This window comes from Nannospalax galili, unplaced genomic scaffold (genome assembly GCF_000622305.1).
Source record: "Nannospalax galili isolate Female #2095 unplaced genomic scaffold, S.galili_v1.0 scaffold1437, whole genome shotgun sequence".
Lineage (NCBI taxonomy): Eukaryota > Metazoa > Chordata > Mammalia > Rodentia > Spalacidae > Nannospalax > Nannospalax galili.
In genome coordinates this window covers 1,415,838-1,427,116 of record NW_008341050.1, presented here as the reverse complement: position 1 = coordinate 1,427,116, position 11,279 = coordinate 1,415,838, and the positions used below count along the sequence as shown (strand labels likewise).

Here is an 11,279-nt window from a genome sequence, read left to right as displayed (position 1 = left end):
TACAGACAGTTGTGAGCTGCCATGTGGGTGCTGGGATTCGAACCTGGGTCTTCTGCAAGAACAACCAGTGTTCTTAATTACTGAGCCATCTCTCCAGCCCCAATTAAGCAGAATTTTAACAGTCTTCAAAAATAACCCTTGGGGGACTGTGGCTCATTTGGTAAAGTGTTTGCCTACCATGCATCTAGTGCTGCCTAAGACGGGCATGATGGCACGCTCCTGTGGTCCCAGCGCTCAGAAGGTGGAGATAGGAGTATCACAAACTTCAAGGTTATCCTCAACTACATAGGGGGTTTGAGGCCAGCCTAGGCTATGTTGAGACTTTGTCTCAGAAAAAAAAACCAAAAGAGGGGCTTGTGAGATGGCTCAGCAAGTAAAAGTGCTTGCAGCCAAGACTGATGACCTGAGTTTGATCTAGGACCTAAATGGTGGAGGGAGAGGATCAATTCCTGCATATTGTCCTCTGACCTCCACCACAAACTGTGGCATGTGAACATGTGTGCACGAGCACATGCAAGCGCGCGCGCACACACACACACACACACACACACACACACACACAAACACAGCAGTACTTGGTTTAGAGCTGTTACTTTTACTTTTGTTGCTATGATTGTTTTTGGAACAGAGTCTTACAGGCCAGGCCAGCCTCAAACTCCTCATCCTCCTGCCTCCCGTGCGCTCGATTTCAGGTGTGCTCCAGCATGCCCAGCTCAATGTAACTTTACAGTTGCTTTCAATGCGCTTGTATGGTTTCTACGCTTTGTTCTTTTGTGAATCAGTTTTTCCTACTGAATTCATTCTAATCTGGACACTTCCTTCTCGGCAGTGCGCCACATACTGAATATCTAAAATACTCATTCCACTGCGCCATTTCCTGGCGTGTTCTCTGTTTTTTGCTCGGTCTTCAAAATGCTTTACTATTAAGTGAACGCTACCAGTACAAAACCAATACTAAGTCGAAATCAATGTTAATTTGAATGTTTCCGAGTTTAAATGTTTGCTAACATAGTACATCAGGGTTATAAACTGTTCAGTGTTCCTAGTTTATATTTAATAGCATTATTTCCTTTTAGTTAAGTGATATTCACTATCTTAACCCTTATGTGTATGTGCATATACGCACGTGTGTGTGTGTGTGTGTGTGTGTGTGTGTAGGTCAGAGGTGGATATCAAGTGCCTTCCTTAATCACTATTACAATATTTTTTTGTTTTGTTTTTTTTGAGACAGGGTCTCCCTGCAGCCCCAGCTGACCTGGAACTCGCTATGTAGACCAGGCTGGCCTCAAATTCACAAAGATCCACCTACCTCTGCCTCCCAAGTGCTGGGATTAAAGGCATGCGCCACCACACCTGACTTCACAGTATTTTTTGAGACAGGGTCTCTCACTGAACCTGCTGATTTGGCTAACTGGCTGGTCAGTGACATCACCCCAGCCCCTCCAGGGCTGGGGTTACAAGCATGTACTGCAGGACCTGGGCTTTTACAAGGGTACTGGGGATCTAAACTCAGGTCTTCATTCTTGTGTGGTAAGTACTTTACTGACTTAGACATCTTCACAGCCCCCATATTAACCCTTTTAAAGTGTATAATTATACAGCATAGGGTATTATACTTTGCATTTAAAAATATTTTGTAGCTGGCCATGGTGACACAGGCCTTTAATTCCAGCACTTAGGAGGCAGAGGGAGGTGGACCTCTGTGAGTTCAAGGCCAGTCTGGTCTACATAGTGAGTTCTAGGCCAGTTGGGGCTACAGGGAGACCCTGTCTCAAAGACTTTAAAATACATATATATATATATATATTATTTTATTTTATGTGTATGAGTGTATTGCCTGCATGTGTGTAAGTGCACCCATATCATGCGGTGCCCACAGAGGTCAAAAGAGAGCATCGGATCCCTTGGCGTTATGAATGATTGTTAGTTTCCATGTGGATGCTGGGAATTGGACCTGGGCCCTCTGCAAGGGCAGCCAGTGCTCTTTACCGCAGAGCCATCTCTCCAGCCCCTCATGCACTTTTTTTGAGACAGGGTCTCATGTAGCTCAGTCTGGACTTGAACTCACTATATAATCAAGGAAAACCTTAACTCCTGATCCCCTGCCTCTGCCTACTGAGTACTGGAGTTGCTAGTATACACCACCTCACCCAGCTTCATGTTTATTTAATATATCTTATTTTTTGCAGTGTTGGGGACCAAACATGGACCTCATGTATGCTGGGCAAGCACTCTGCCACCAAACAACAGCTTCAGCCTGCACTTTAAATACTTTAAATCCAAAGTGTGTTCAACAGACAGTCAGCTGAGTGTGGTGATGGCAGAGTGCCCTACTGTGGGGATGTTAGCAGCCTGGTTCGGGGACTGGCTAGGAGGGCAGACAGCAGTGAGGAGGAATGTGTAAGTTTCCCCAGACCAGGGATGGAGAGATACTCAGGAGGAACTCACGTGTGCTCCTTTCTATTCTCTTTTTTGTGGTACTCGACACAAATTAGCTTGAACCTAAGGCCTTGTTCATGCAAGGCAAGCACTCTCCTGTGAAGCTATCCCCCAGCCCTACTGGTATATTTTACTTATTTATTGAGACAGTCTAATGTAGGCCAAGCTGGCCTCAAATTTTCTATGTAGCTGAGGACTGCCTCTACTCCTGAATGCTGGGTTTACAGATGTTCACCACCACACCCCATTTATTACTGTTACTTTTTTCCTTTTTTTTTTTTTTTTTTGGTCTTTTTGAGACGGTCTCCCTGTAGCCCCAGCTGTCCTGGAACTCACTATGTAGACCAGGCTGGCCTTGAACTCACAGAGATCCACCTGATTCTGCCTCCCGAGTGCTGGGATTAAAGGCATGCACAACCACGCCTGGCAACTGTTACATTTTTTAAGCAGCTGGTCTTGTCAAATATTCTACTTCAGTGCTTGGGGGTCTATGAGGTATTCACTGTCATCCTAAGACAGGTTGTGGTGATTCAAATTTGAGTCCTTGGTTCCTCTTGACTCAGTGGCCCAAATCCCCGGCAAACTCTGTCATAGGAGGCTACAGTGCCCTGGCTAGTAAATCCCAAAGCTACTGACAGGCTCCTGGGAAGTCTGGTACCTGGACTCTTGGGACTCAGGATGCCTGTGACAAAGAAAGACAGTAGCACAACTCGGACCAGGGCCAGCTCCCTTCTCAGGTGAGTTGGTCACAGCACTGTGCTGGGTATCAGACACCTTCCCCCCACAATATGGTTAGGCCTCTCTCAGGGCTTGCTGGGATCAGAGCACTGGGCTTGCTCAGGTGGACCTCTGTACCCCAGTCATAGCTGCCTCACTGTAGAAAACTTGTACTATCTCCTGTGGCTGGCAGTTCAAACCCAGGAGCTGCTGACAGTAGAGTTTGTGTCACGAGGGGGTGGGGCTTGTGTGACTGAGCCAAGCGGGCACTGAGAAGAGAATTACTAGTGAGGAACAGTGGCGCACATCCATGATCCTAGCTTTTGGGAGGCTAAGACAGGAGGATTTGGAGTTTGAGGCCAGCCTGAGCTACACAGTGAGTTCAAGGCCAGCTTGGCCCACATAGTAGGGATCCTATCTCAAATAAACAAAAATAGACCAACAGGATTAGTAGTAACCATTTTTTTCTCTCTTGTTCTTGAGGCAGAGTTTTGCTATGCAGTTGCAGCTAGCCTCCAAACAGTGGTCCTCACAAGTGCTGGGATCACAGGCGTGCACCACCACACCTAACTTGCAATAGCCGCTTCTACTTCTGAGTTCACTGTGTGTCAGGCAGGCACCATCACAGTGCACACAAATTAGCTCATGTGACCACCACAGCCTCAGAAGGTAGGTGGCATCGCCTATTGCCACTCCACCACAGGGACAAGGTGCTGTGGCAACACTGCCACTGATGGTCACACAGGTGTTGAGTGGCAGAGGTACGTGTGAACCCCAGCTGCAAGTCCCTGCTCTAACTCTTGTTATCCCTGACTATATATGTGTCTGATGGAGGAGCTCCAGATGGCCGTGTCTCTCCACATATAGAAGAGATGCTGATTCACAGGCCAGATTCAGGTCTCAGCTCTGCCACGACCCTGGCTGATCCGATACTTGTCTGCACCTTAGTTTCCTCCAAGTGACAGTATGAAGATGAAATAAGATAAGCTGTGCAAGCATGGGCTGGGAGACTGGCATGGAGTCAAGTTCAAAATATCATGACCTGGGGTATGAAGTGGCCATGAGAGCCGGCTGTCTGGGGAGGAGAGGGGAGCCACAGGTTTGGGCTAGGGGTGGCTCATGGCTTAGGACAAGGCTTAGCAGCCAAATCTCAGCCCTCAGCAGTGCCATGAGCTGCCAGGCACCTGTAGATGGCAAAGGAAGAAACCGGCAGACAAAGGAGGCTGGCCTCAAGGCAGAGAAGATTCTATTTTTCTCTGGTTCCCCATGGGTTTTAAAGAAATTGCCTGTTTTGGTTTCTTTGGAAGTTCCCTGTGGTCTAGGCTGAGCCTGACATACATGTCTTAAGAGCAATGTCACCAGTAATATAATCAACATAGCCAGAGATGGCACCTGTTTGCTTCAGTTCTTCTCAGGGAAGATTCTGGAAGCAGTTCCATGGGGTCAGTCACTTTAATTCTACACTGCAGAAAAGAACCCAAAGAAGAATGTATGTGCTCTGAGTCACAGAGAAAGTTCCAGATTGCACTGAAAACTAAAGACTTCTGGTTGCTGGCAAGTAGGTCTCTCACTGGCCTGGATGCCCCCAACAGGCCTGTGGCATGTGACAGTCTCAACCTGACTCATCATGACAGCCCTTGTGACACAGTGGCAATTGACAAAGAATAATGACACAAAAGAGTTAGGTAACAGAGCAGCTTACGTTAGCCCTGCTTCTGCACTCCCAGTAAACCAGCGGGATGTAGAGGTGCAAGCTGTGGTCCCGGTTACTTAGGAGGCTGAGGTGGGCAGATTGCTGAGGCCCAGGGGTTTGAGGCCAGCCTAGGCACCATAGTGAGAACCTGTTGTTTCAGAAATAAATTAATTTGAAGGAAAAACCCCCAATTAATCAAAAAAGATGGGAAATTGGGAAGAAGTGAAAGCTGTGGGGCACTTGATGTACAAGTGGAAGATTTCAGCCACAGCCACCAGTCTGGGGCCAGCTGCCTGGCTGGCTCAGACCTGGTCTGCCACTTGCTGGCGGGGTCATACTAGACAAGTTAACTTAGCTTCTCTGGACAGAAGAGCATCTCCCTTCTAAGGACCGAGTGAGGGAGGTGCAGGTGCAACCAGAGCTTAGCACAGAGCCGGCACATGTCACAAATGACCTTCCCTGCCACTTTTGTTCTTAGGGAATAGCTGAGTGCCTGTGGCACTCAGAGTGAGTCAAGGAAAGAGGTCAGAATGAAGAAAGTGCCTGGGGCTGGAGACAGACGGGTCTGAGGCCTTTGGTACTCAGCTGTGTGCCCCTGCTGCCACAGTCAGTTCCTCAGTGGACCCACTGTCCCTGCCCTGGGCTGCCAGGAGGGGCAAATGAGATTCAGTGAAAGAGAGTGAATGGAAAGGTTGGGAGCGCAGTAAATGGACAATCCACCCTGAACCTTGCCCAGTTCTAGAATTCTCTCTCCCTTCCCAGTGTGGCCTCCCCAGCTCTGCCTGGACCCCTTGTCAGCCATTTCATAGACCCTCAGGGAGGATGAGATGCAGAGTCGGGCCAACTCCCTTTGTGCTACGGAAACAGGTCTAGAGGGATGCTCATGAGCTTCCTGGCAAACCTGCTATCTTCTTGTTTGAGAAAGATTCTTGCAGATTCTTCCTGGAACTTATGATCCTTTGGCCTTCTGTGTCTGCCTTCCAAGTGCTGGAATTACAGGTGTGTGCCACCATGCCTATGCCTACTTCCTTCCACCACATCGCTAAGCATCAGTCAACCAACCAATGACAACCAGGCAGACAGGTGCTGGATTGAAACTCCCAGAAAAAGATGCTGGCTCCATCACCTCTGCGGTGGCCTCAAAGCTGCAGCCTTGCTCCTGCTCCACAACACAACTGTCCAGCCTTAGTGCCTCCCTGTCCTGCCTCCTACAGCAGGAGCTTCAAGCCCCTCTCATCCTTTCCATGGAGACAGAGCCTCCCATCACCCGACCCCTCCCTTCCTGTCCTTCACTACTCCAAGATCAGTGCCTCCACCCATGCTCTCCCTCCCGCTCCTTCTATTCTTCAACGTGTCCCTTTCCCACATGGGCACTGCAGCACCTGACAGCACGGCACCTCAACCTCTCCATGGCTACGGCCACTACTCTCTTGGGGCTGCTGCTTCTGTTGTTGTTCCACCTCACTCCCCTGATTCTTCTGCCTCTGCCCATTGGCCAAGGGCAGGGGTGGCCCATGGTTGTCCACGAAGCCACTGTTTCGCCACGTTCCACCCTTTCCCCACAGTAGTGACCTCGGCTGTGCCCATCTCCAAAGAGCTCCAACAAACTGGTAACACCAGTCTCTCAGTGGACCCTGGATCTTGCCCCTGGGCTCTGACCTGGAGGCTCTCCAGGAATATCCCATTGGCCCTTCCCATCTAGTTCTTCGGCTTCAGCTATTTTGGGTCACAAAGGTTCCCCAGTATGCATCTAATTCTCTCCAGCATCACGTGAAAGCTCTTCACGTCCACTTCCCATGGTTTCCTCCTTACCCCGTCTCCCATCTCAGACCCTCATGTCAAACCTATTCAAGCCCGTCACCCCTCAACCAGATTTCTCTTTCATGTTTCTCGTCCCTCTCATTAACCTTTGAGGCTGTTCTCCCCTTCTTGCTCACCTTTTTTAGAGGTAGAGTCTTGCTATAACATAGCCCAGGTTGGCCTCAAAACCATAATCTCTTGCCTCAGTCTCCTCGCTGCTGGCCTGCACCACCACCATACCCAGCCTCATGCTTTTCCTTTAAGAAAAATATCCCTTCTTTGTTTTCTTTAAGACAGGGCCTCATGTAGCTCAGGCTGGCCTTGAACTCATACTAGCTATGTAGCCCAGGCTGGCTTGTAACTCTTGATCTTCCATGTCTCAGGTTCTAGGATTACAGGTGAGCACCACGCTTACCTTCCCATATCTTATTCTTATCATCTAAAACTTCACTGACTGGCCAGGGGGTGGAGCTCAGTGGCGGGTATGACGGATCCCCAGCAAACAAAACTTCTCCATACAAACAAAACGTCCCTGGTTTCCTCACCACAGGATAATATGAAAATATCTTGTTCTGGCAAGAAAGGAATTCATAATCTGGCCCCATTTTACCTTTCAACCTGAATCTTCTATAGATTCCTACCTCCCCTCCCTCTAAATTTTCCTATACATAATCTCTGCCCAAACCTCTTACAATTTCTGGTTTCCATGTCTTTTCCCAGCATGTCTTTCGCATACCTTCCTACAAAGTGCAGTTCAATTGCTGCCTCCTGTCTTAAAGCCTGAAGCCCTTCCTTCTGGAGATATTGTGTGCCCTCATTATAGCACTCCCAACAGCACTTATGCTATAATGATCAGAGATTATCTTCTACCTCCTCCTAAGTCCTGTATTCCTATGTTTGCAAGGCTGTGAACCCACAGACGGCAGGGACCGGATTTTTCTTTCTTTTTTTAAAATAATTTCTTATTGAACATTTGTGTATTTCATACATAAAATCATCTTTATATCCCCTTCCCCTTTGACACACTCCCATAGCGCCCCCACTGGAGTTCCTACACTCTGTCATTTGTATTAAGGCCTATTATGTAAAGTTAGTGTCCTGAGACATCCCTCAGTGCAAGTTCATCCACCGGGGTTTAGACAGCCTATTTAGAGTCTCTCTCTTCAAGAAGATCAGCTCTTCCTACCCAGAAGTAATCAGCTGCCAATAATTCTTTGACTAAGATCGGGGCTTGCTGTTCATTTCCACAGTTCTTTGCTGAGTTTTTGTCTGCCTAAGTTTTCATGGGTCTTGTACATGGTGACACCATTGCTGTAGGCTTGCAAGAGAAGGGTCCCAGGTGCCTGTAGGACTCTTTCCATATGGTCACACACTTCTTCCCTGGCTCTTACAACCTTTCCACCCCCTCTTCCGAAATGGTCCTGAGCCCTGGGTGGGTGGACCTCAATATGGGAGACCTAAGGACTCACACTCTGCAAACTCTTAGTCTCTGTGTTTTGGCCATTTGTGGCCTTTTGTGTTCCTGGTCCTCTATTGCATGAGGGAGCTTCATTGATGAGAACTGAAAGATGCATTAGTGTTCTTTTCATCCCTTGTTCTATGTTCCTGAGTCTTAGGTGTAGAGGTTGCATCTTAAACGTGCCACTTAGGCTTGGGCAATTCACGGAGAATCTCTGCGTGTGACCAGTGGTAAAACTCTGTAATAATCTGTCTGTTGAAAAAGAAGCTACTTTGATTGGTAATGACTGGGATACTTGTCTGTAAATTTAAGGATCCATATTTTGCATATAGCAAGAAATTACATTTGTCCTAGGAGGGACTGGATTTTTCATGACCACCTTAGGTCCTCAGCAACTGCGCCTAATTTTTGTTAAATCAGAGTTATTATCTTTTGCCCTGTAGTATTTGTTCTCCATATGTTGTTTCTTTGAGGATTTTGCCAATATTGCTCTATGTGTATCACTTAGCACTACGCAGAGAACTCTGCAAGTAAAACAAAACAGATCCTCAACAGAAATCAGTCTCCCCACCTTTTTTCTTTTCTTTTCTCGTAGCCCCAACTGGTCTGGAACTTGATATGTAGAAGAGATCCAAATGCTTCTGCCTCCTCAGTGCTGAGATTAAAGGTGTGTGCCACCACACCCACCTCGTCCCCCTTTTAAAGACAGGATCTGGCTATGTAGCCCAGGCTGACCTCAAACTTGGGACAATCTCCTCTTGCCTCAGCCTCCTGAGTGTTGGGATCACAGGCATGGGCTGCTAAACCCAGCAACAATCCATTGCATTGAATGAATACCTGGAATGCTGGAATGAACTTGAACCCAAAACATCCAGTATAGACAACCACCTAATATTTGTTAACGAAGATTTCCCTATTCCAGGTCTAAACAAGCCTTAGGTTCCTGTCAGCTCAGCTCAGTGCTGCTGTCAGTACGAGGTAAAGTTTATGCAGATAAGGCAGATATTCTATCCTGAACAGTAATGACATGACAAATATCCAGTAGGTGGGCTGGTGAGATGGCTCAGCTACGTAAAGGTGCTTGCCCCTAAGTCTGATGACCTGGGTCCTGTCCCTGGGACCCAAACCATGGAAGGAAAAAAGTGATGCCCACAAGTTGTACCGACCTCTATAAAGCAAACCACAGCACACATGGGCACTGGAGTCCCCCACACATATACACAGATACAAAATGTAATAAAAACTTTTTCAAATATCCAGCAGGTGACTGTTGTGCTTGACAAAATTCCAGTCCGAAGCCCCAGGCAGGCACTCCTTCAGGTCCCTGAACGAGCACGGGAGGCCTGAGGCCATGCCCCACAGGCCCTATTCTTCTCTTTTCTGACTGCACTTCAGCCCCCAGCAGCAGTCAGATGAAATTCTGACAGCTGAAAGACCTGTACTCCACTGTGCTCCCTGTTTATAGACAGGGAATTAGTTCACAAGGGAGCACCCTGAGGTTACCCCAGCAGTTCTGGCAAATACAGGCTGAAACTCTCTCCAAGAGGAGGTGAACAGGCCAAAGATCAAACTGCACAGTCAGGAGGGAGGAAAGTTCAGGTGTCCAGGCGCCTCTTCTGCCAGCAACTCTTTCTCCATTTCACATGAGGGCAGGGAGGTGAGGAGGCATTTCATTCTCTCAATAAACATTTACCGAGTCTCAGGGCTTTCCAATATCTAGCTGTGTGATATTGCAAGTCCCTTATTGCTGAGATGGTTCCTCATCTACAGAAAAGATGATGGTGCTGTTTCCCCAACATGACAGGATCAAGTGATAAAACATGTGAAAGAGCTTTCTACCCAGAAAAGCTCTATGACTGTTCCTGTTATGCACATTATCTTCACCAACTCTCTAAACTTCCAGATGAGAAACCCAAACTCACAAATGTTAAATGGCAGCAGTCATGATGAGACCTGGGCCTCTTAATTCTGCCTGTCTGCTACTCCTGAGTTAACTAGGTTGTTATCAGTGAAGGCACAAACCCTGAGTCTTTTTCTTTTCCAGCTGGCATTTAGACATTTTTCTGTTAAAACTATGGCTACAGAAACACGAAAGAGGGAGGGCCGACAGGGAAAAGGAGGCAATGAGCAGTCCTGACAAGCTCACTAGTCCCTCCCTGGTTTGGGAGGACTCAGTCCCGGGTCACTCAGGGGCCTGGCACTCAGCAGCTTCACAGTCCATAGGACCAGCCACCGATGACCTGATGAGGTGGAAGGTGGGATGGGGGGTGGCTGAGGCTGGGATCTCCAACAAGCCCCGAAGCTCATGGGCGGTGAAGAGGCGGCGGGAGGACCCAGTCACAGGGCAGGCTCCCAGGTGCTGGAGTGGCTCTTCTCTCGGAAAGGGAATCTCTGACTCGAGTGAGTAAGGTTCCGGAAGTGCCTTTCCAGGAATTCTTTCCCTCTCTAGAACCCCTTCTCCACCAGAATGGAGTTATGTTTATTTTCCCGAACTATATATTTCCCAGGCCGGCACCTGGCCCTGGGCCACCGAACAGCCTCCTGGGAAAAGTAGTTCGACTTCGCTTCCTGGTGTGTGCCTGTCTCCGGATCTGCCGTCATAGAAACCTTCCTAGAAACCTTCTATTCCAGAGGGTTCCACAAGCACCAGAAGGGCCTGACAAGCTAAGCCATCGGCGTCTCCAGGTGTCCAGCATCCCACAGAGGCGCGACACCGAAAATACAAATCCCAGCAGCCCCCGAGCGCACCAGTGCGCAGGCGTAGCCGCGCCTCGCCACCCCTCCCCCTCCTCCATTGCTCCCGTCGGTCCGTTCCCATGTTCCCCCAATCCGTGCTAATGTGCCCCTCGCTCTGGCGCCCCCCACTCACCGCGAACTCGCGGCGTCGGGTACAGACGCTGCGCCTTCTCCAGGAAGCGGAGCGCCCGCTCAGCCTGGTTGCTCTGGATGGCCTTGAGGGCGATGCTGATACAGCGCTCGGCTTCATCCTTGTTGGATTCCATGGCGGAACCAGAGCGCGGAACCAGGGAGGGGGAGGCCGGGCGAGGGAAGGGCTGCGCCAGTCGCCGGCGCGTCGCGGGGCCGGCCGGCGCGGAAGGATGACATAACCCTTCGCCCCTCCTTCCGGGCTTTGAGTGAGGGTTGGGCCGGGGCGGAAGCCCTACAGTATGT

General features: G+C 49.0%; 1 protein-coding gene across 3 annotated transcripts in view; it reads right to left on the bottom strand.

Moving 5' to 3' along the window:
* Dnajb12 (DnaJ heat shock protein family (Hsp40) member B12) overlaps window positions 1-11,204 on the bottom strand; it is a 23,384-nt gene extending 12,180 nt beyond the window's left edge. Inside the window, exon 1 of one of the 3 annotated variants that reach the window (XM_008836634.3) lies at window positions 10,978-11,204. In XM_008836634.3, coding sequence (XP_008834856.1) covers window positions 10,978-11,110 — 133 coding nt within the window. In that variant the 5' untranslated portion in view covers window positions 11,111-11,204. The remainder of the gene's footprint in view (window positions 1-10,977) is intronic. The other 2 variants (XM_008836633.3, XM_008836632.3) reach the window with 2 other exon arrangements.
* Window positions 11,205-11,279: the final 75 nt, after the last annotated feature.